Source organism: Salmo salar, chromosome ssa09 (genome assembly GCF_905237065.1).
Source record: "Salmo salar chromosome ssa09, Ssal_v3.1, whole genome shotgun sequence".
Classification (NCBI taxonomy): Eukaryota; Metazoa; Chordata; class Actinopteri; order Salmoniformes; family Salmonidae; genus Salmo; species Salmo salar.
In genome coordinates this window covers 134,248,123-134,273,273 of record NC_059450.1, presented here as the reverse complement: position 1 = coordinate 134,273,273, position 25,151 = coordinate 134,248,123, and the positions used below count along the sequence as shown (strand labels likewise).

Genomic DNA, 25,151 nt, shown 5'->3' with positions numbered 1-25,151 from the left:
ACACCAATCTCGACAAACCATTTCTGTACGGACCTTGCTTTGTGCATCAGGGTATTTTCATGCTGAAACAGGAAAGGGCCTTTCCCAAACTTTTGCCACAAAGTTGGAAGCACAAAACCGTCTAGAATGTCATTGTATGCTGTAGCGTTAAGATTTTCCCTTCACTGGAACTAAGGGGCCTGAACCATGAAAAACATTATTCCTCCTCCACCAAACTTTACAGTTGGCACTATGCATTCGGGCAGGTAGCGTTCTCCTGGCATCCCCCAAACACAGATTAGTCCGTCTGACTGTTAGATGGTGAAGCATGATTCATCACTACAGAGAACGCGTTTCCACTGCTCTAGAGTCCAATGGCGGTGGATTTACACCACTCCAGCCGACGCTTGGCATTGCACATGGTGATCTTAGGCTTGTGTGCGACTGCTCAGCCATGGAAACCCCTTTCATGAAGCTCCTGACTAACAGTTATTGTGCTGACGTTGCTTCCAGAGGCAGTTTGGAACATCATAGTGAGTGTTGCAACCGAGGACAGATGATTTTTACGCGATTCAGCAATCAGAGGTCCCATTCTGTGAGCTTTTTTTTTTGCCTACCACTTCACTGCTGAGCTGTTGTTGCTCCTAGATGTGTCCACTTCACAACAACAGCACTTACAGTTGACCGGGGCAGCTCTAGCAGGGCAGAAATTTAACAAACTGAGTTGTTGGAAATGTGGCATCCTATGACGGTGCCATGTTGAAAGTCAATGAGCTCTTCAGTAAGGCCATTCTACTGCCAATGTTCAACTATGGAGATTGCATGGCTGTGTGCTCGATTTTATACACCTGTCAACAATTGGTGTGGCTGAAATAGGCGAATCTACTAATTTGAAGGGGTGTCCACATACCTTTGTATGTATAGTGTATCAACAATATGCTGCCAGTGTATTTATAGTCCCAAAAATCATTAAATGAAAATTAAAACAAAAAGAGTAAAGAAAATTGACAAAAACAAGCACCACACAAGGATGCCACCTGCAATATTCCTCTAATATGAAAAGATCAGACAACCAAATGAAACAAAGCTCGATTCAACTTTGGCAAAATATACGTGTTACATTATCTATCCATTGAACATCATGGTTCTTCATTACGGTAATCACTATTTTTCTTAAGGACGAATCCTTGCCATAAATCATTTTGGTCAGCCCAATCCATAATTAATCATTTTGACCCATGATCTTTTCAAAGCAGATAACTGCTTATTTATCATGAGTCCTCCAAAAACTACCTGATGTATCATACATACTCGTCAGCATACAGATCATTACAGTAGATGTAGTGTACAATTGTGCTCCTAAAAGACACCATTCAAAGTCTGATAAATGGACAAAGAGTTCAGTGGAGAGACATTAAATGATGATAAAACAGAATCTAGATGTACTGTAACATTAATTATTTTCCATTCAGTCTATTTCTCCCAATCTGCTGCGGTGTCACAAGCGCTCTACAAGTGCAAGTACTGGAGAAGTTTTGAGAAAGTGCTTTGTCCATTTACAAGCAAAGGCTATGATACAGAACATTTACAACTTATTAAAAATAAAAATAAACCAACCAACCATCAAAATATAAAATAATTCTGTTTTAAAAGTACAAATATTATTGTAATTTTGTTGGTTCATTTTCAGATGTTGCAAATAGAACACATTGCATGACAACAGTGACAACATGAGAGAATTGGCTAAAATCAATTTGACTTTTTAGATGGTAACAAAGAAAGTACAGACAAATGGTTGTCTATGGCAGGAAAAATATACTTGTATAAAAGGTCAAGTAAAAAAGCAACATAGTTGTACTCAATTATCTGACAGCAAATATATTCAACATGGGACTTTGGTTAAAAAAAAGTATTGCTGGGGCATTTGTATGTACAGCATTGCAGCTAAAGATCATTTGTGTCTTTGTAAAATGGTACATCCACGTCAAATTACTTTCAGACAGCTTGGTGTTAGGATATGAAGAGCCATTCATGTATACATTCTGCATGGGCCACAGAACCAATATTGGTATTGGCTTACTGCATATCTAAGCTGCCAGCTGGATACTTAATTTAGCCTCAAAACAATAATATACATATCAGTATTGCACACAGCCACTATAATCTTCTATTGTTCAGAGGATCTATGCATATTTTTTTTTATTTAAGATATCTGATATGTTCCAATACCATGGCAGAATTAGATTTTTTGCTGCACAAAAGTTTCAAGTTTGATGATGATCCGTGCGGTACATTCCATCACTCTCATTGCCACCTCAGATGTGAATCTGTCATTGGGGATCTGAGGAAAGGGTAAGAGGTCAGGATAGCGAGTTCTTAGGCTGTCCACACCATACCCCTCCAAGATGTTGACATCCTTTGCAAGTCCTGCTAGCTGTGGGTTGTACTCTTCCACTTTCTGTGCCAGTGATGTGGGTTTCACATCCTTGTCTGACTTTCCTCTGACAGAATAGTCAGCAGCTATCAAGGCTAGTTTTGTAGCCAGGTAGCATTTGAAACACACCCACTCATTGGCATTTTTGTGAAGGTCATTCCGAGCAGCAGAAAAATTGGCTCTTGCTTGCCTGAGCCACCTGCGGGCTTCCACAGGATTGCCAACAGACTTGAAGGTTGGGGGCACAAAGAAGCGATTAGAATGTGATGAACCTGCATAAGTAGTGAACTGCTCCCGGAAATGCTGTTTTTCAGACCTATGGCTTGTTGCCTCTTGGTTCCACGATGTGTAAAATCTTTGAAATGAAAACTTCTCTGACTGGAAGCGGGTGGAAGATGTTGAGAAAGTTCTCCTGGATGCTCTATCAGTGTTCTGCTGATCTGTCAGAGTCTGCTTCTCCATCCTGTTGATTTCATTCTGTAAATGCTTGAAGACCTCTGTAGCCACGTCTAGATTCTCTGCATTCTTGTCCGGATGCCACTTGAGATACAACCGGCGAATGATCTTCTTCCTTTCCGTTTCAGCGAGCTTCCAAGCTTGCTCAATAACTAAGGTCACATCTTTTAGGATTTCTGGCAATGCACTACGTCTTATCTTTTTGGGAGATTGTTTTGTGGGAGGGACTTTGTGATTTTCCTTTCTAGTAAAAAGGGGAGGCACCAATCGTGGACCAGGACCAGGAGAGCGACATTCTGGGGGGGTTGTTGGAGTCGATGGGGTGCTGCTGTCTCGGATATGAGCACTTTCCTCTTGTCTAGAGAATTTGTATAGATCAAGAGAACTGACTATTTTGTACTCCGAATATCCAATGTCAATTTGGAAGCATTTCCCAAGGAAGCTTGGGTTGTCCTCCTCTTCTTTCTCCACTTCTTGAACAATGATGGCATACGTGTACGTGGGCTGATATCCGCCATAGACATCCCCTCCTTCAGAGTCCACAAGGTAACCCACATATTCTCCTGGGTAAAACACATTCATTGGATCCATGAGGAGTATATGGTGTATCTCAGCTGGTATGGGTGTCCCAGGGAGAGGAAGCTCGAGTTTTGAGGGCTCTGTGGAGTCATACTTGACGCCAAGGTTGTCCAGCTTCTCTGTGATTCTGTAGATGTCGTTACAGCCCAGCATAGCAATTAGATAGGAGGTGTCAGATATCAAGTTGTCTGTTGCAGATTTAAGTGTCATCGCCAGCGCTAAGAGAAAATTTATGTCTTTGCTGTCTGAGTGTTGGATGTACAGATGAATAACAGCTGTACCGTACCTTTTCAGGAAGGCAAGTGTTTCACTCCGGCTGTGTGGGATAGGGCTGCAACCTTTGACTCTTAGTGTTGTCTGGAGTTTCTCAAAACAAGACACCTTCAAACCCTCACAAAGTGCTTTGCACAATCGTATGGCTTTTTCCTCATTTACAAGGAATGCATTGTCATTTTCATGCTTCATTATTCGTATCAGTCCTGTGATGAACTGTTCCGATGACAGTAGAAGCTGAAGGCGACCCTGAAGCGAACAGAGAGCTCCAAACTGGCACATTTTTGGAGAGTCCTCATCCAGCTGCTCCTCAAGGATACTACTCAGGAGTCTTGGCCTTAGCTTCTGTGGGAGCAGCATGATCAGCTTTGTGTGGAAGGAATGGTCCTTGCCAAGATAACACTGACTCATGTCCACAAGCATCTGAACGCCTACATTACCCTGAATTCTGCTCTTGTAGTGTGGGGCATCGTCAAACACTAAACTGTTGGATTTGGCTAATCTACCATCGTGACTTGGCAGGTAAAATATTAAATCTCTGAGGCTCTCAAGGTCTTTGCGTATCTGAACTGGGTCATTCTGTAGGCTTTTGAATAGCCCTGAGACAGCCCTTTTCACAGTTCTCATTTCATTCGGATCGAGCTGCTTACCCTCTGAATTTCTGTGAATGCGGCACAGCACTTCAACGTATTGTTTAGTTGATACAACATCCTCTGTGCCCAAAAGCTTAAACAGCTGATGAAAGATGCCAAGCTCTAGTGGTAGTTTGTATAGGTACGGCTTGAAGTCAGATTCATTGTCCAAGTTGATGACAACCTCCTCTGGCTTTAGAAGTTTCCAGCCCTCCTCAACCATGATAAAACTCACCCCTCGTAGCTGGAAGCGAAACTCTCTTTTATCTGCATTGAGAATTTCATAGGTGGATCTCAAGACTTTGTTTCTTGTTTTCACCATGTCATCATCGGGATTGGATATGTTGCAGATATTTTTGCAGTTGCTTATCACTTTGTCCAAGGGGGGTTCCAAGTTGACACTTAACATGGTCAGCACTAAGTTCAGTTGTTCTTGGCCAGTCAGCGTGCTTCCCTCCTGGTCTTTAATGGCTACTGGTGTGGCCTTCTCTGGGAGAATGGGACATGATGTCCATAGTAATTGAATGATATCAGTTTGCTTGAATTTTGGATTGACTTGAGACCCACTGAAACGTATCAGAGGGAGAGTGCCATTCATCTCTTGGAATTGAGCATGGAGCCGGATCAGCTCAGTGGGTGCACGCTCAGGACAAAGGAATGCTATCATTGACAGCTCTTTGAGGAAAGTGCCAACAAATAGGTCTGTCCTCTCATTGAATATGTGGTTAAGGAGAACATCAACAATCATTTGGGCTTTTTCTTTGGACCAGTTCTCTGTCTGAGCTTTGATGCTGACTTCTTTTGCATACTGGAGAATTTGCTGCTGAGAGACAATGTGTTTGAGGCCTATATTCCTTAGGAATGTGATCCATGAGGTGAGAAATGCTGTCCCATTTTTTGCCTTTGACACTTGCTCAACCTTCTTGAAAAAGTCATTGGGTATGAATGTTTTTGGAGGGAGCATCACTTCGAACACCTTCACTGTTTGATCATAGAACATTTTGGTTGACTTGAGTCTGTTTGTGTAGTCATAGATGAATGACAGACCTTCTAGTTTCTCATACAGATGATCCTTCATCCCACATGACTCCTCAATTGCCATAAGTCTCTCCTTCAGATAGACAAGGTGCTCAATTTTGGCATCGTATGACAGGTTGTCAAACTTTGGTAGGAGATGCCTCAGGTAGACTTCCAGATCATCAATTGGGCAACATCCAAGGAAACTGTACAGTTCCTTCAACTGTGGATTGTCTGCGAGAAAGGCGAAGGATGTTGTGTTAGCCCATTTTTCCATATCTGCAGAGGGAATGCTTTTTGCCAGAACATAGCATGACCCAAAGTTTGCAATGTTGATGTATCTGCCACTGACTGCTTTAAAGCATGGGAGCAGTTTCAGAGTTTGAGCGTCCTCTTGGGTGAGATTGATCAAATTGCAGTTGAAGTACAACAGAAGAGCCTCAAACTCTTTGTCAGTTAAACTTCCCGTTTTGAAAGCTGTCGTCTGAATCATGTACTCCAGTGCTTTCAGGATGCTGGATGGATTGTCTATGTTTGCTGTATGCTGTGCCAAAAAAGGCAGGACAGGATTCTCTTTGAAGCATATTTTGTTGATGGCAAGCTGAATGCATCCCCCTTTCATTAGGATGTGAAATATTTTGTCATTTTGCCCATTTGGAAAGATAGCTGCACTTATCAAACTCAGGGGAAGTAACACGTCGTGATCAGGGACAACCAACTTGTTGCTTGAAACCATGAATTTGATTCCTGGCAGCAAAGCCCAGTCTTTCAGTAGGTCGAGTACAGTCTCAAAATTGGGTTTGATGCCTGCCTGCTCTTCCTTGACTGCAATGTTCTCACTGATGAAGTGCCACGCACTTTTCAGCCAAGACTCACTGGCGTAGCTGTCTCTCCACTTCACAAGGATCCTTGTTCTGTATTCACGTGGTAGAACAGAACTCAACAGTTCCCCGAAACTGCTGATGTCGAAGACCTTTGCAACACCTAAATTCATCAGGATGTTGTTGTACTTCATGTATAGTGTATGCATGAACAGCTCTTTCCTTGATGAGACCAGTTCATGGTGTGTTGACAGAAACTTTGGTTTCTTGGAATCAAACACCTGGAGTATGTTGTCCATTGTCATCATCAGTGGTAGCCCCTCTATGCTGATTCCATCCTCCTCTACGTCTTTGAAGCAGTAGTCAACCAGAAGCTTCAGGCTGTGGAAGAGCTTGTAATTTGACTGCTGGAGTCGACAGGGAAGTTTCCCAACTTGGCAAGATGTGTCTGGGGACGAGAATGTGAGGAGAAAGTTTCGTACATCCTCTGGGGTAACATAGCTCACGGGAATGCCTGCATCATCCAAACAGAAGTAAAGACTGGCTGTTTCATCACAACTGTGGACCAAGTTGAACCCCACATCCGAAAGCAGGGCCTTGAGTCGGAAGACATTTTCTGCAACAGACTTGCGTGAGGAGATGTTGTATTCTGAGTTTTTCAGATGTTGAAGTTCATCTTGCAGCAGATTGTCAAAGAATGCACGACCTTTGTTGGCAGAGGATGTGTTCACCCAGGAGATGTATATGGCAGAGTGCATATCTGTGTTGTCAATATGGGGAGCCCTAACGACAGGAAGGAGACGTTTCAGGTCAGCATGAATGCAGGTGTACACTGCTTTGACAAGACAGTACCAATCTGGCTGGATGTCAAGTCTGTTGACTGGGAAGAAGTACAGGAATTTCCTCAAAGTGTCTTTGACGATGTGAATTGGTGTTCCCTGTAACACAGTCATGGTGGGATCGGGTCCCGGGAAGTATCGTCTTTTCAGCTGAATCAAAAGCTCCACATAGGCAGGAGCTATCAAAGATGTCATCAAGTTGTTATTCCAGTCACTCCTCACTCCTACTCCATTGTCATCTCTCCATAGGTTTCTCCTGGCAGAATCTAAGGCAAAATGCCCATTAACATGAAAGGGCAAGCCAGTCTCCAAGGAAAGGGGCAGAAAGCAGAATGCTCTGTGGGGCTTCTTGTAGTTGTGGCTTACACATGCAGCCACCCCTCCACGTGGAAAGAGAGTAATGTCTTCATTTTTGTGGGCTGAAATCACACTCTTTGAGACTTTCTCTATGCAGGAGAAGCCAGATCGATTGCAGACCATCCAAGTTGTTAGATTGCCATCAGAGTCCTCTATATCCATTGAGTAGGTTATCTGCTGGACTGGGATTTGAGTGAGCTGCTTCTTCTTTGTCACACTATCCACCACTGAGGCATGAAATTGCTTGCGTTTTAGACGGTCACCATCTGTGATTTTAGCAGTCACAGAGTATAGCACCTTCAGGTCACCTGTAGCTTTCTCTATTTCACAGATGGAAATTTTCTCCATGTGGTTGAGGAACATGAGGAGTTCTGCCCCATCGGTTTTTAGTTTATCCAGAAGGTTTTGCACCATTCTGTCTGATGCAGGAACAGAGCTGATCTCTGATATTTTGGCCATTTCTGTTGAGCGTATGGGGAATCTGAACATTGTGCATCGCTCAAGCCTGAAATGAGATCCCAGGTAAAGATTTAGCACATCAGAAAATTGAGATCTAAAGTCAGAGTCCAAGTCCCTAAACATTCTTCCAGGACTAACAGATGTCGCCCCGGGTGCAAATCGTGCATGTGGATCGAAGATGCAAAGAATGTCATTGTTTGAAATGAAAGATGGGCAGTCTGTGATGTGATACACAGAGTTGAATCCTATGCCATATTGTCCAGTTTTACCAGGGTTTGCTTCTTTTGTTCCTCTTCCTAGGTTCTGGATTCCTCTGACATCATCCTCAGTGAAAGGCTGATTGTTGTAGACACAAAGTGATGGGCCTTGCATTGGCAACCATTTATCATCAAATATTCTGTCTGTGGGGTGGGTTCTTGGATCAAAAACAAAGTAGATTTCAGTGGCTTTAGCATCATCTGCATTCTGCAGGAGCTCCTTTAGCATTTCCTTCTCTGATGGGTAAGCGTTGAGGATACTTTTAATTCTACTTGTGAGTTTCTCTTTTTGTCCAAACTCACTTCCAAGTGTAGTGAAGCAGATATTTGAGGCATACCTTTCCAGGGCTTTGTGACGTTTGGGAACTGCTCCTAATTTCACAGCAACCTCTCTTGGAATATCTGCATGGCAATATTTCACAGTTGTGTCTCTGACTTTGATCCAAGGACAGTCATTGTAACACAGAGACTTTGATGGCTGCAGTGTAAGATGAGTGTCAGGAAGGAGAATTTCCCCGTAGGTAGCTTGGCAGAATTCTTGGTTTTTGTCTCTGATTAAGCCCCATATTCCTTCACTAATGATTCTGCGAGAGAGCTGAAAGTAATCCTCAGAGAGGGCTCTTCTCCCACACTCCTTTCTCACTAATTCAAGGACTGCTGAAAAGTTCTCAACTGTGAAGCTTGACTGAACCCCAACATGCTCAAAGAGCTCACGGCAACTGTTTCTGTACTTGTTGGGAAGCTGGTAGAGATATGGTGCTGCATCAAAGTTCTGGTAGAATGCAACTTTGGAGGGCTCAACATAAGTGTTCTCCACCAGAATGGAGCAGAAGGTTTTCAGCTCCTCATTGATCTGTGTCTTTGCTTTGGCATCCTGGAGCATTTCTTCATGAAGGTATTTGTAGCAGGCATTGGTGATATTTTCCTGATACAAAGTAACTCCGTCAAATGACTTAGCAAGTTCCTTAAGTTGACTGACAACTAGTCCAACTGTTGGCTTTCTTATCAATCCGAGAGAGTCTTTTACTGCCAATGTGATTGTGCCGCACCCTTTGAAAGATGGAGAGTTCTCATTAAGGATAGGCTTTATCAAGCACACTGTATCCTGGTGGTCAGTCGTAAAAAGCTCTTTGGCAGAAAACATGGTGGACGGGTGGAAAGTATTCCCATGCCATGGTAGTGAAAACCCTGCAGGCTTTGTCAGAAATGGAAGGAACTTTATGTCCTGTAGCTTCTCTAGTAGTTTACCTGCTCCTGAGTCTGTCATTTTCAGCTTCTCATCAAAGAGACTGAGAATAATGCTGCTCCGAAGACATGCAGCAGTGTGATCATTTTCATTTAGATCGGACACAGATTCAGCACGTTCAATCAAATCCTCCCAAGAAAGGTCATCTTTGACCATTCCCAGCTGTACTAGCTTGACCAAGCATACTGGATTCATGTAGTCTTTTGAGGTTCCTTCTGGAAATCTTCCATCATCAGCGTTGTACAGTTTTGCAACTCTTCCTTCTGGATGGATTAGTCTGGATGGTATGACTAATTGGTGATTGGGGCCAGAGCATGGGATGCATGGAGTTTCTCTAAGAATTGATGCAAATTCGTCCAGTTTGCCATTCAAGACATAATGCATTAGTGGGTCACGAAGTTCTTTGTCGATGTCTTGAATATGTGGGAAAAATACATCTAAGAAGAACTGCTTTTCAGTCAGGGTGTTCTCTATCAGCTTCCCTTTGCATCCAGCATCATCAAAACCTTCCTTGACCCAGTCAGGCAGCTCAACAGCACAGAGGTCTTGCGAGCTGCTCTTCTTGAGGTATTTTAGGAATATCTTGAAGGCAGCAGGGCCAATGTCTGGTCTACAGAGCAAGGAGTCATCTAGGAATCTGACGTACTTGATTGATACCCAGGTTTTGCCATCTGAGAAAACTTTTGCATGGTCCCCGTCACCCCCTTTGGCGATCTCTTGGTAGACTCCTTGGCTGATCACTGTGAAGTCATCGTGTACTACACTTGGATCAGGCCATGCTACATAGTAGCTGTAGTCAAGCAGTTCTCCACTTTCTGCCATTGAACGCAGCATATTGAGTGCTGCTAGGTATGCCTGGACAATCACGTGTCTCATGAACACTGAGTTCCAGTGTCCTTTGGTGTCTGTCTTCCAGATCTCTTTGCGGTTAGATGTCACAGCAAAACAGCCGTTTATGTGGACTGGCAAACCTGTTTTGATTCTGAGAGGTAAATAGCAAAACACTTCTCCTATCGGGTTGATGTGGTTGGTGTTATCCTTCACTGTCCATTTTCGATTCTCCTCCTCTGAGAGCAGAACAGCTACACCCCCACAAGGCACTAGTCCAAGTCGTTTTCCATTCTCACCGAGTGAAAATTTTAGAGCTTCAGTCACATCCATACATGAACAAATGAGCCAGTTTGTGAGATCAACTGCCTTTTGGGGCATTTCGTCTGCGAGTCGTCTGTTTTTTCCATCTTTGGCAGCCATTTCAAAGTACGAGGAAGGATCCTCCTCTGAACCTCTGAAAAGGGGTGACTGGAGATCAACTATGCGCTTGAACACATTGTGAAACTCCTCCACCACAATGCGTATGATACAGCCAGACTTGGGAGTGTCAGCCGGTACCCTGTTGGTGGCTGACACCTTTTTCATGACTTTTGCTGCAGATTTCAGGATGCTCAGAGGCCCATATGCAGATTTGGATGACCATACACTTTTGTTGATAGTGACAACATCCTGTGCTGCTGCTGGATTGGGCTCTTCATATTTCAGGTACTTCAGTACCATGGAGCCAACATGCTGAGTGAAGAGAATGAGCCGGTGGCCACATATGCTGAACTCATCAACAAGGGAGTAGATGTCTGGGGTGTTGTAGTAGACACTGCTGATTTCACTCACTGATGCTTCTTGCTCAGTCCTGAATGGGAGTCTGAACAGTGTTCCATCGTACTTGTACGGAGACTCTTGTGCAAGAGGAAGTTGGCAATTGAAGACATTGATGAAGGGTTTGAATTGATTGGGGAACTTTCTCAGCCGTTTCTGTTGTTTGCTCCAGTTGATCTTAATTCCCGGGTTTGACCTGTCTTTAATGTGCTTGCTGATGTGGTTGATGTTTGGATCGAACATGATCATGAACTCTCTGCTCATTATGATGGGGATGTCAGTGATGTGATAAACTGAGTTGAAACCTAGGCCAAATTTGCCAACTTTGTCTGCCTCACATCTCTTCATTGATCCACCTAACCTTGTTATGTTCAGAAAGTCAGTGTCAGAGAATGTAGAGTTGTTGAATGACCACAAGGAGGGGCCATGGCATATAAGCATGCCAGGGTCAAGCAGGTTCTCTCGAATGTCAATATTCTTCCTCATGTCTATCAGGAAGCTACACTCTGTAGCACTCGCATCATCAGCATTCTGAAGAAGTTCTTTGAAAATATCTGCAACAGATGGATATTCTTCTAGAATGTTCTTTATTCTCACTGTCAGAGGCTCCCGTTGGCCTGATTGTTCAAAGCCAAGGTTTTCTGGGTTTATCAGTCTCGTACTCAAACAGGGCACGTTCAGCCATTCTGCTGTTTTCATGGGGATGTCATCATGGACTAAGATAATGGGCTCTGATGTATCATCAAGCAAGTCATGTAGATCCTCCACTTTAATGTCGCAGTAGGTGCATTCATGAATGGGTTTCATAGCCAGTTTGCTTGGATCCTTGTAGCAAAGGATTGGTACATGCATGTCAATGTCCACAGAAATTTGACTGTTATACAGCCATCTCAGAATATTTATCAGGAGGAGGAGATCATGCTTACTTTCCTCTTTAGTAATTTCTTCATCACACCTTTGCCTTACTGTTTTGATCACATCGAACACATGGCTTGGGACAACCTCTTCAACCGAACCACAGAATTTGAAAAGTTTGTGAAACTTTGCAATGGTTTTTGGCAAAGAGTACAGGTAGGGTTGCAAATCGAGGTCAGAAATGGGTTTTAGAACTGTGTGGCTAGGTGATGAAAAGGTCTTGCCAGTCCACACCCAATCAAATGGCAGTGACTTCATTGCCTCTCTTGCATCTTCAAGGTGTGCTTGCATGAAGTCATAAATCTCAATAAGGATCTGTTGGAATTGATACCAGTCTTCTGTGGTAAATGCTTGAGATCTGTGCCAGTCATTCACTGCCTTTAAATGCTGTAACACTTGATCAATCTGTGGCTCTATAGATAACTTCAGGGCCTTCTTCATGCCGGCAGAAGTGCGCTCTACAAGTGCAACTGAAGAACCTACTAGCACTGCATGGGATATATCGCACATTTCTGAGAATGAGCAGATGTTATGGGTGTCTCCCATCCAGGCAAGGGACTTTGGATAATTTACAGGTCTGTCCTTGCAAACTGGCACCCATTTCAGTTTTTTCAAGGAAATCTGAGCTTCTGAAGACTTTACCAGCTTGGTTTGTCTATTCAGTATTTGCAGCAGTGTTTTCGCTTTCTGTATAACTGGTTCCCATTCTGGCTCATTTCCACCCTGTAATTCCTCAATCTTCTGTGCCACCTGGAGTACATCTTTTTCGCTGAGTTGTACTTCGTTTTTCAGTCCAAGTTGTCTCAGTGAATGTAGCATATCAGGAGATGACGTATATGTACTTGTGGGAAACCTATTTTCCTCCATGTAGAAAAGATTCTGTAAAATCTCCAGCTCAGGATCAAAAAGGTCTGTAGTTGCAACTGTTTTCCCTGCAGATGTATGAATGAACTTTAGAGCCGAAAGCCATCCAATCACAGCTTTGTTTTCATTCTTTAGGAATGACAGATGCTTAAGGGCCCAGAGCATGATCTTAGTGATATCCTCTTTTGAGTAAAACCCTTTCTCCATGTCTTGAACAACCAACTTCAAGCAGTCAGTGGTTTTCACCTGTTCCACGTTCAGAATCTTAATGAGGCGAATGGATGCCTCATCACTGCAGCCCACAACATTGATGGATAGTTTGACGTCTGGTGGATACTTCGCGGTATGGTGTAAAGCCCTGGCTCCTCTCAGTGAGGTATATGTTGCGATGCCTTTCTCTGAACAGGGCCCTACTTTCTCAAATATTGTCAGCTCCAGGAGAATACGCTTTTCTTTCTCTGTGATGTCAGACAGCCCTGCCAGGAAGTCCCTCAGTGCCACTTTCTGTTTGCTAGAGAAGGATGAGACCAGGTTTGCCACTCTCTGGGTTGACGACCTGTCCATGATTTGCAGTAGCATACTGGGGGATGAAGGATGGATGTAGTTCTTCAACAGAGGATGCTGCAAACACAGGTCCAACTTTTTCATCACTACTACCCCAAGTTTTTTCATGATTTCAAGAAGGCTTTCAGAAATGGTGGCCTCTTGCTCATCCATAATGATAATAGGGGATGGGGTTTTGAGACGATGGAGCTCAATTGAGTCCACACTTTCGTCAAGGGGCACATTTGGGATCAATGGCATGTCTTCAAAGATACTAAGGTCATCAGCAAAGTTAATATATAGATGCTTCCAAACCATCTTAAGCCAAGAGTGTGTAGGATGCTTCTTCTCTCGGTTCCCATGGTCCCACTGGACTGTGAAGTCTCTGGTAGGCCAAACTGTTGAGAGGATCTCCTTTATGAGTCGAGCTGACCGTTCAGGAGTTAGCACTTGTACCTGAGTGCAGGGTCTTCCTGTAGAAGATACAAAAAGCAAGTTAATATAACCTTAATGATGACTTTCTCAATGACAATTTATAAGAACTACATATATAGCCCAGGTATTGTAGGTGATTTATTAGCTTTACTGCACAGCCCCAGGTTCATTCCCATCAACACCACATGTATCAACAAGATATATTTGCATTTTGGACCTGCAATGTAGTAGGGATCGACAGGGCATTAGAAAATCAAGTTGAATCAAATATGATCATTTGCATCAAGACCATATGGGCTCAATTAGGCAAACAACAAGCATTTCATTACAAATATTTCTAGTTAATAGAATTTGATTAACTACAACACTCCAAAAATCCAAAGCAGAGCAAAACATAACAATTATATTAAGTTACCATGCACAGCATGGCAAGCATAACACACACTTAACAAGCTAATATTTAATAGACTCAATGTCACATCACAAGACTGCCATCAAATTCTACAATGAGTTCTAACTAAATGACTGATACACATAAAGATTGTGCAAATTCCTGCAATGAGCAAAGACAAAGTGTGTTCCAGTGACATGTTAGAATTCACACTGCCAGAAAGACACACTTTTCTGGGAACTCACACAGCTAAACAAATACAAAAACATTATGGGCACTATGAAATGTGACGTTTTTCAAATTAGATGGAAGGGAACATAATATTTCAAACACTCCCACTTCCACAAAGGTTCAGTCTTTATCAATGTTGAGGCAATGTTAGCTACTGTTCACATTAAATGGATGATACAGATTAGATTAGAGTTTGTATAGTGCCCATTAAAACAATGTATTGGTTTGGGTTAATGTCAAAAATGATTCCAGGACACAACACCACATGTCAAAGTACCTACCTGAACACCCCCAAAGAAATTGTTGCACTGCAATTACATGTTTTAGACATTTAGGTTAGCACGTTGATAACTACATCCTCCAATTCCCCAAAATTAAATGATGTCATTATAGTTGTATAAATGTTATTTTAAAATGTAACAGTAATGGATTTTACTTTGATATACTAGTTTGCAATGATAGCAGAGGATACAATCAATCTGCCAAGAGACTGTGAGGACAAGGGGGGTGATTCTGAGGATGAGTCCCCAGATCACTCATTGGTGGCTACAGTGGCAGACAGTCAATGCCTGCAACAGCCACTGTAGGGCAGCGATCATAACACGGCCGAGGTAGGGGGATTCTAGTGTCTCTGATTGAGGATCATACAGATGTCGTTCTGCATGGCTATGTGTGAAGGGTCTATTGTGTGAGACGACCTTCTATGTGACCCACTTAATGAAGTGTAATGGGGATAATTAAATCTCCGATGCATGTAGCAGCACCCAAGGCGGTGTCCTAGCTATGAGGTGGCAATGACAGACCAGCAGAGAGCCAGAGAGGTGTAAGGAAAATTACTTAGGCTTTGAGTAAAGTAGAAAGTTGGAATTCTGTCAACTCGTAAAATTAAAACGATAAATATTATTCAGGTTGCAGTATTTTTCTGAAAGGCAATATTCCAAATGAATCCATAATGTCTATTTACAGAAATATACTGGATACAGTTAGAGCAGCATATTATTGCCTCACTCCTTCAATCTAGCTACCACTAGCAGTCAGAATGATGGAGTGTACCTCTCTGCCCTGGCTAGACCTTTCTACTGTTTCACAGAGGACTCCTAACTCAACATAAAGAAGCCTTCAATGCTATATTATGTCCAGATTACACACACTGTGAAAACGATGTTTGATTCTGAATTGATTTGTTATGTCGCGGTCAGGATGTGGACACGTTGTGTTCTCTGGACCGTGCAGCAAAGGGCTTTAATTGACAAATCTGCATATTCCCCCTGACTGGCTCCAGGCCCTTTTGGCACACTCCTGGTTGGGTATGGGACCAAGCATGTCCAGGATCTGATAGCAGTGAGTGGAATGTGAGTCATTCCCATCTGCCAGCTCACACACGCACTCAGCAGTCATAAATGATCTATCAACAGTGCACCAGGTTTAATGTCCCCCGGGGGCAGCAGGGGAATGGGGTGACCAAGAGTTATTACTACCTGGCTACGAACCTTACACATCCCTCAAAGAATACAGGGTGAACCAGGCAGTGAAGCTACCGTGTAACAATTTTAATCTACTGTATGTTGAACTACAGTTTAGACTGCATGTCTTCTAGATTCATCGATTTTATTTCCTAGAAATAATGTTGGTGTCCAAATCTAATATTGGGATTAAGGTGGTTCCTCCGATGACTGACACACCCCAGACATGTGAGTGGGGGGTTTACCTCTGCTTTTGGCTGCAACCTTCAGGCTGCTCATAACTGATTGTTTAATGCCCTCCAGTATGAATCGTCCCTCCAGTCCAGGGTAAAGAGACCTTAACACAAAACAAAGAGAGAGTACACACTGTTATATATTAGCTTACAGGCTGCAATCTAGCATATCGCTGATAGTCAACAATACTTGCATTCAAATATGTTTTTTGTTGTTGTGGTTTTGCTAAGGCATAGAGAAAGTCTGAGGACTTTAATTCTGTACCTGGGGTACTCTTCCGAAGCAATGTAAACTGCATCCTTATCACTGACAGAGGAGGAGAACACTGCAAATGTCTCATCTTGCAAAGGCAGCAGCTCTAGTCCAATGAGGTCGCTGTAACCTTTGTCGCTGAGGACAAACTCCAGCAAAAGCAGCTTCTCCTGAGAGGTCCCTTTATGTTTGGTGTTCCTGATCACCTGCCGCACCAGATGAGGGGTCACCTTCTTCACAGAGCCAGGCCCCGTTACGTACGTGTCCAGGACCGCGTCTACAGCGGCAGGCACCCTGGCCACCTGCATCCCTGAGCTTTGGAGGTAGCTGATCACTGTCTCTGCGATGTCCACGTCCGTGTCCAGCTCTGAAAACACAGCCTCGTCCACCTGGATCCAGCTATTAGTGAGAGAGTAGATGACCTGCTGCTGTAGCAAGTCATGAAACAGAGGCTCCAGTATGGGCTTCCAGCGAGGCTTGATCCGGTTGAGGTCTGGCCAAGCCCCGTAAGTATCTCTAGGGAAGAGGGGGAAGTCTTGGTCCTTCTTGGTTTGGATCCTCTTGATGGCCTCCATGATGAGGGTGAAGTAGGCCCTGGGGATGATGGTGACGATGAGGAGTTCGTTCCAGAGCGCTGCAGGGTCCCTCCACTGGTCCACCTCCCGCCATTTGATGCTTCTGCGATTGTCTGTGAGGCCAAAGAAGCCACTGACATGGACCGGCAGCCCCGTCAGGCTCTCATCTCCAGGGGGGAGAGGCAGGAAGCAGAAGGCTCGCCCCGAGAAACCAGACGTGGCACCCTTGTCCTCGTCGATGCGGGTGAGAGGCAGGGCGATGCCGATGGTGGGGATGAACTTCAGGTCATCTGCCAGGGAGTCCAGGTCACTGCACAAGCCCCGGCCCCCCACTCCATTACATACCAGCCAGGTGGTCCTCTGGGTCTCCTTGGCTGTCTCGTCCTGGGTCTCGATGTTGACCTGGTAGGTGGCGCACGTGACAGTACTGCTGGGCACTCCGTTGCTGTAGCTGTCTGTGGCCAGTCCCAGGGTCTTTAGAGAGTTAGGACGCTCTAGCTTGTCTTCTGGGTTCTCTCCTGCTGTCACCTGGAAAAGCATGCGCTCTGTACCGTCTGACTCACGCACATGCAGGGAGACCTTCTGAACGCTCTTGAGGAAGAGAAGCACTGTGTCAGCGTCGGCTTTGAAAGACTCAAAAAGCTCCAGCACCTTCTCTTTGTTGTAGATGTTGGCGCTCAGCTGGGAGGGCTTAATGCGGAGGGGGAAGCGGAACATAGTTCCAGAAAAACTGCCGTCCTCGATGGGTTTACCGGAGTTTCCAAATAAGCCAATGAAGGGCGCAAACTGGTCGGTGAGCTCTGTGATCTCCTTCATATCTGTCTTCAGGTTCCAACACTGCCCAGACTCATGGGCACCAAACAGCGTCTGGTGAGGGTCCAGCATGCCGATCTGTTCTCCACTGAATATACTGGGGACATCTGAAACATTCAAACAAGATTAATTTATTTATTGATTAAAGGTAACTTAAAAAACATGCACATTGAAGGATATATCAAACATAATACTGAATAATCACCTTACTCATACGCAGGTAAAACAATATTTCAATAAAAGCCTCACCTGTTATGTGGTACACAGAGTTGAACCCAATACCAAATCTTCCAACTTTCAAAGGATCCTCTCTCTTTCTGCTCCTTGCTATCTCCTGAATTCCATTCCAATCTTCAGTCGTGAACACCGCATCATTGTACACATACAAGGCCGTTCCTAGAACCAAAACAAGAAATAAGATCATCATCTTGATGACAGTTTTTAGATGTTTGCTGCTGCTATGGTAAAACCAACAAAACCATTTCTCACTACTCTGCGAATTTTCTTATTGAAAACAAAAATGTCCCTATATCTGGTCAACTGAATAATCTGTGAGAATTAATAAAAACCTACCTTGATACTGAGCCATGTCATGTGACCAAAGTGACTCCACTCCATACTCTGTCTCATCGTACAAAAACTTAACCTCTGTGGCTCCAGCATCCTCAGCATTCTGGATCAGCTCCTGCAGAGAAAAACATTGAGATCTTTTAAAACAATATAAAAGGTTCAGGGCTTTGTTTTGTGACAGTAAGATACATACATACTGTACACGCATAAATACATACTATACATACAGATATAAAGAAAGATGTTATGTGCATACAGGGTATTGTGCATGTCGATATCAGTGCATTATCACACTATTACACAGTCACAGAGCTTCTGAACCATCATCTTCACGAAAAGGTTCAACCTTTAGGAGCCGTTCCTTTCCCCAGAGGTATTGCATCTTCCAGGGCAGTGTGAAATGTCGCTAGGTAATGAGCTTCCATTGTCTTAACAGTGTCAGGCCTATTTTCGGAACCAAACCCAATGTGTTTTCCTCTCAAGAGTATAATCACCTTTGCCTAGATGTAATAATATTAGGCATGGTTGTTCAGCATCACCATCAATGAGTCCATGTGTTTGGCTACTATGGACTCTTACAGGGTACAGTAAGTTAAAGTCAGACAGCATTAATACATTGTACTTACTTTCAGAATCTGTCCACCTTCAGGATACCTTCTTAGAATATCTTTCAAAAACTCGACCAATGGTGGTGTCGTCTGTCCAAATCTCCCTGTAAAAATAGCAGTGAAATAGAATGTTATGTGAAACATATACTACCCATGAAGAACTAAACTAAAGGATTATGAACACCTATGTGAAAAGTAAGAATGGATTCATCCAGAACTATTTCCAGTAATCTATTATCTTACCTCCCCCTTTCAGGCCCCTTCCCTCCAGTGTCATGCATACTTCAAGGCTTCCCATGGGCACCAGGGTCCCAATCTGTACTTTATCATCCAGCTGAAGTTGAGGGAGACAGAACACACCATGAGTATTACACAATATGCTTATCCTTAAGCTTTAGTAACCGCACTGGAACTGTAATTAACGTCTTGTATGCAAAACCCTAAATATGAATGCTTCAAACGATTAATAACCTGACAAACATCTTGAATTGCACATCACATTTATTTATTTATTTATTTATTTGCTGCCATATAGGCAGCCTATGATCATAATGCAAGACCATTAAATTGAACAACCTTCACAGCTTAATAAAGTACATTTGACTGTCAACCAGGTAAAATCTTGGGGTGGCGTTATTGCACAGGTGTCAGTGTGATACACAATCCCCCTCTGCACCTAACAGGATCGATACTGAACAGAGCAGGCTGGACGTGCACCAGCAGCAGGCAGGCAGGCTTACAGTAAGACCATTATCTCTCGCTCTCCAAGGTGAAAACCCTCATCTGCAGCGTCACTTGCTTCGCTCAGCACTTCTGGCACATGAACAAGCATTCCAGCACGACGAGACCTGCTCTGCAAACCAAACCTCTCATCACAGAGGCTGTCTGACTACTCACATACTGTAACTGACTGGCTAATATTGATTGTCACTTTTTCTTGCTGGCCATGGTTTGTACAACATTGTTACTGATATGTAAACAATTAGTTTAATAGTTGAAATGAATGAGAATGGCGCCGGAAGAAATGGCTGCCGTTTTACAGGCTCCTAACCAATTGTGCTATTTTGTGTGTTTTTTCACGTTGTTGTAACTTATTTTGTACACAATGTTTTTGTCACCGTCTTTAATTACCAAAAACAGTTTCTGGATATCAGAACAGCGTTTACTCACCTCAAAAAAATAAATCTTTAACGAGACACAGACCGCTACCCCTCGTCTTACTGGAGGCATCTGTTCAGTCTTGCTGAAGCGCGGTCTGTGTCTATTTGTCAATAACAGCTGGTGCGCGAAAACAAATATTAAGGAAGTCTCGAGGTTTTGCTCGCCAACATAAGGGACATGAGTGGCATTTCCCTTATGGTTGATGAGATCTCCATATTGCAAATGTATGGTCCCTTACTAGACGTCCGCGGGTGTTATTAAAATAGGCTGATTCCACCAGATGGCGACTGGCTGCTTATTGCAAATTGACAAAACATCACCAAACGGACATGGCCGTTTCTTGTAAATGGAAAAGACTTCGAAGATGAAACTCGGTGAGCACAGGTTTGGCCAAATGTACTTTTAGCCCAAAAACAAGATGGTGTCGAAGCCTCAATGCTCTTTGAGTTAATGCTCATTTTCTAGGATTAAAGGTGAAAAATGGTAATACAGCGCTAATTTGACCGCTTCACGTCAAAGTACTGTGGCGGATGAATCAGAATTAGTTGGGTAATATACAGTGAGGGAAAAAAGTATTTGATCCCCTGCTGATTTTGTACGTTTACCCACTGACAAAGAAATGATCAGTCTATAATTTTAATGGTAGGTTTATTTGAACAGTGAGAGACAGAATAACAACAACAACAAAAAAATCCTGAAAAACGTATGTCAAAAATGTTATAAATTGATTTGCATTTTAATGAGGGAAATAAGTATTTGACCCCTCTGCAAAACATGACTTAGTACTTGGTGGCAAAACCCTTGTTGGCAATCACAGAGGTCAGACGTTTCTTGTAGTTGGCCACCAGGTTTGCACACATCTCAGGAGGGATTTTGTCCCACTCCTCTTTGCAGATGTTCTCCAAGTCATTAAGGTTTCGAGGCTGACGTTTGGCAACTCGAACCTTCAGCTCCCTCCACAGATTTTCTATGGGATTAAGGTCTGGAGACTGGCTAGGCCACTCCAGGACCTTAATGTGCTTCTTCTTGAGCTACTCCTTTGTTGCCTTGGCCGTGTGTTTTGGGTCATTGTCATGCTGGAATACCCATCCACGACCCATTTTCAATGCCCTGGCTGAGGGAAGGAGGTTCCCACCCAAGATTTGACGGTATATGGCCCTGTCCATCGTCCCTTTGATGCGGTGAAGTTGTCCTGTCCCCTTAGCAGAAAAACACCCCCAAAGCATAATGTTTCCACCCCCATGTTTGACGGTGGGGATGGTGTTCTTGGGGTCATAGGCAGCATTCCTCCTCCTCCAAACACGGCAAGTTGAGTTGATGCCAAAGAGCTCCATTTTGGTCTCATCTGACCACAACACTTTCACCAGTTGTCCTCTGAGTCATTCAGATGTTCATTGGCAAACTTCAGACGGGCATGTATATGTGCTTTCTTGAGCAGGGGGACCTTGCGGGCGCTGCAGGATTTCAGTCCTTCATGGCGTAGTGTGTTACCAATTGTTTTCTTGGCGACTATGGTCCCAGCTGCCTTGAGATCATTGACAAGATCCTCCCGTGTAGTTCTGGGCTGATTCCTCACCGTTCTCATGATCATTGAAACTCCACGAGGTGAGATCTCGCATGGAGCCGCAGGCCGAGGGAGATTGACAGTTCTTTTCTGTTTCTTCCATTTGCGAATAATTGCACCAACTGTTGTCACCTTCTCACCAAGCTGCTTGGCGATGGTCTTGTAGCCCATACCAGCCTTGTGTAGGTCTACAATCTTGTCCCTGACATCCTTGGAGAGCTGTTTGGTCTTGGCCATGGTGGAGAGTTTGGAATCTGACTGATTGATTGCTTCTGTGGACAGGTGTCTTTTATACAGGTAACACGCTGAAATCAGGAGAATTCCCTTTAAGAGTGTGCTCCTAATCTCAGCTCGTTACCTGTATAAAAAGACACCTGGGAGCCAGAAGTCTTTCTGATTGAGAGGGGGTCAAATACTTATTTCCCTCATTAAAATGCAAATCAATTTATAACATTTTTGACATGCGTTTGTTAGGATTTTTTGTTGTTATTCTGTCTCTCACTGTTCAAATAAACCTACCATTAAAATGATAGACTGATCATTTCTTTGTCAGTGGGCAAACGTACAAAATCAGCAGGGGATCAAATACTTTTTTCCCTCACTGTAGATAATTAAGATGTTTTAGAATGAAACATTGTCTTCATATGTGAATGTGTCTTTACTTATTCTTAAACCATGTGAAGGGATGGCGTGATTAATGGGGAACCAATTATGTGTCTCCACAATGTCTGTGCCCAAGTCTCTTCCCTCAGTGAGCTTGTCCAGGAGTGGAGTCAAGAGGGGGTTCACTTGAGATGGGAGTATCTAGAGTTGTCAATTGATTTATGCCATTGGATGAGCTAATGGTTCTGTTCTATACCGTACCAGGGAGAGATGGTTCCAGTTTGGGGTAGGAGAACCAGATACTGGTCTATACAATGAACACTGTTGATACAGCAGTTGCTGTCTGCTTTGTTTTATAGATATCTTTCAAACAGAACTTAACCTTTGTGAACTGTTCCTAAGATCTGTTGTTCGACATGTACGTTGAAGGGGGTGGTTCTTGGGTATAAAAGATCTTTGTACTTTTGTGTAATCACTTTTCAATGGCATCATTGAAGGTCAAGTGCTTTTGCAAAAGCATCTTAATTATTAAATATGTAGTTTTAAGTATTAACTCTGACTTGTGTGTGAAGTTTGTAACTCTCCTCATTTGGTAATGCAGAAATTAGCCACCACAGTACATAAACCTACGGTGTAAGGAAATAAAGAACCAGCCATTTATCTATTGTAATTTACGAGAAATCATACAATGTCCGTTTGGTGATGGTTAAACAAATGTGTTTTATTTCCAAAAAGTTACAGATCCAGTGTTAAGGCGAATTTCGTTAAGACGGGTTTCGGGTGCTCTACGTTATTTCTGTGATTTTTTGTACTCACCCACCCACACAGTCAATGTGGAGTGAGACAGTGTGAGGCTTACAGACACAGCCTGCAATAGTTACCTGCGTTCGAACCATCAAAGAACCGTCAGACCTAGAGCTTTGAAACTTTATAAACCTGTTCTAGGGCTTCAGTTGGTAGTGCACGGCCTTCCCTGTAGCTCAGTTGGTAGAGCATGGTGTTTGCATCACCAGGGTTGTGGGTTCGATTCCCATGGGGGGCCAGCACAGAAAAAAAATAATTTATGAAATGAAATGTATGCATTCACTACTGTAAGTTGCTCTGGATAAGAGCATCTGCTAAATGACTAAAATGTATGTGGCTCTAGAAGGTCCTCATGCCGAGAAACAGCCTCGTCCATTTGCAAAAATGACGACACTTAGAAAAGTCCCAGAATCACAAGACCGCTTTGGACCCTAAAGTTTCTGTCCGATAGCTCTTTCAGGGACCCTGTAGCAATGCCCGGACAAAGTGAATTTTCAGCACTAATTAAGGTCGCTGCTCGGGCTCTGAATGACCTATCGACCCAAAACTCGGGATCGCCTCAGCTAGGCCTACATATAATGTCAGAACTGGACCGGCAGCTCGAATGTAACTATGTTTATGAAGGCGCTATGAATTGTGGGCCAGCTCTGAAATATGTGATAGTTGGCTTTTAAAAGAGTTGGACAAAGTAAGTTTGGTGTCAGTATGATATCTTATTGACTGATGGCTGACTTGATGGCAGTATAATATATTGGCATTGTACATTTTATATTACAAATGGACAGTGTACATTTCCAATGTATTTAATGAGGGATTTTCCATCACCAAATGGACAGGCTGAAATCAACACCAACGAGCGATGGAGAGGAACCACTATCACTGCTCGGCAATCCCGAGTTCAACGAGCCAGTCAATTGGGCATTTCTGCAGTATATTAGAGCATGCCCAATTCGTGATGGTAAATGTCCATTGTAAGACATTGCAAATGGACAGCCGTGCACCTGGTAATTGAACGAGTTACCAGGAGCGTATTTTTAATATGGCTCTAAATGGCATCAGGGGGTGCTAGGGGTCCATGGCCGGGTAGGGAGCACCCCCCCCACCCGGGTCCAAACAACAGGGGGCGCCCCTGGTCATTTTGGATGTTTCAAAAAATATATTTAAAAAAAACGAGTCCCACTTCTCTCTCATTGCACCAACGAGCGATGGAAAGGAACCACTATCACTGCTCGTCCATCCCGAGTTTAACGAGCCAGTCAATTGGGCATTTCTGCAGTATATTAGACCATGTCCAATTCATGATGGTAAATGCCCATTGTAAGACATTGCAAATGGACAGTTTACATTTGTCCATTTCCAATCTATTTAAACCGATATTTTCCATCACCAAATGGACAGGCTGAAATCAACACCAACGAGCGATTGGACAGTGTCCATCACACATATGCTATACTGTCAGTGTGAACATGCTCTTCTGCAAGTTGACAGTGTCCATTGCCAATGTATATCCATATGGACTTCTATTACGAAATGGACATGCTGAATCAACATTAACGAGAAATTCTTACTTCCTATGATCAAACATGACAAATAGACCTTCTAGGTTGATTCAGGGCTTAACATAGTGATATATATCATTTGGTCAGTATATACGACATTTGGACATTTCTTATGCCATTTGGACATGGTTCTCAGATTTTTTGTGTTCGAAAGCTGACTTCCAATTATCGTATATTGCAAATGGACAAAACATAGGCCTTATGGACAAAGTCAATAAGACAAATGTCCATACGGTTATTACATATGTATAATTGACCAAAAAAATTAGGTTTTACTTTCACCCTTGGGACCTGACTTTGTGACCATTTGCCATATGAAAATCTACGGTGGAGCGCACTCGCCATCTTTGGGATTTTTGGAGTATGACAATTGGCATTTGCCATGTTCCGCTTGCAATATGGTTTTGATGAACTGCCGTCCATTTGAGCGGTATTTGTGATTGTGTATATGGTTCACCCAATGCCAATAAGTTGCCATTCATTTTTGTCCATTTCATGGGGGTCTTCCCTTACCTGAGGTAGAGTATCTCATGATAAGCAGTAGACCACACCATTTACCAAGAGAGTTTT

General features: G+C 43.3%; 1 protein-coding gene across 3 annotated transcripts in view; it reads right to left on the bottom strand.

Annotated features, from left to right (window-relative positions):
• Nucleotides 1-1,509: 1,509 nt before the first annotated feature.
• LOC106612984 (sacsin) overlaps nucleotides 1,510-25,151 on the bottom strand; it is a 33,486-nt gene continuing 9,844 nt past the window's right edge. The window contains exons 5-12 of one of the 3 annotated variants that reach the window (XM_014214760.2): nucleotides 19,134-19,224; nucleotides 18,909-18,994; nucleotides 18,286-18,397; nucleotides 17,962-18,108; nucleotides 16,337-17,819; nucleotides 16,084-16,175; nucleotides 14,657-14,683; nucleotides 1,510-13,791 (exon numbers count right to left, since the gene is read on the bottom strand). In XM_014214760.2, coding sequence (XP_014070235.1) covers nucleotides 2,219-13,791; nucleotides 14,657-14,683; nucleotides 16,084-16,175; nucleotides 16,337-17,819; nucleotides 17,962-18,108; nucleotides 18,286-18,397; nucleotides 18,909-18,994; nucleotides 19,134-19,224 — 13,611 coding nt within the window. In that variant the 3' untranslated portion in view covers nucleotides 1,510-2,218. Of the gene's footprint in view, nucleotides 13,792-13,815; nucleotides 14,684-16,083; nucleotides 16,176-16,336; nucleotides 17,820-17,961; nucleotides 18,109-18,285; nucleotides 18,398-18,908; nucleotides 18,995-19,133; nucleotides 19,225-25,151 lie in introns of those variants that run through there. The other 2 variants (XM_014214762.2, XM_014214764.2) reach the window with 2 other exon arrangements.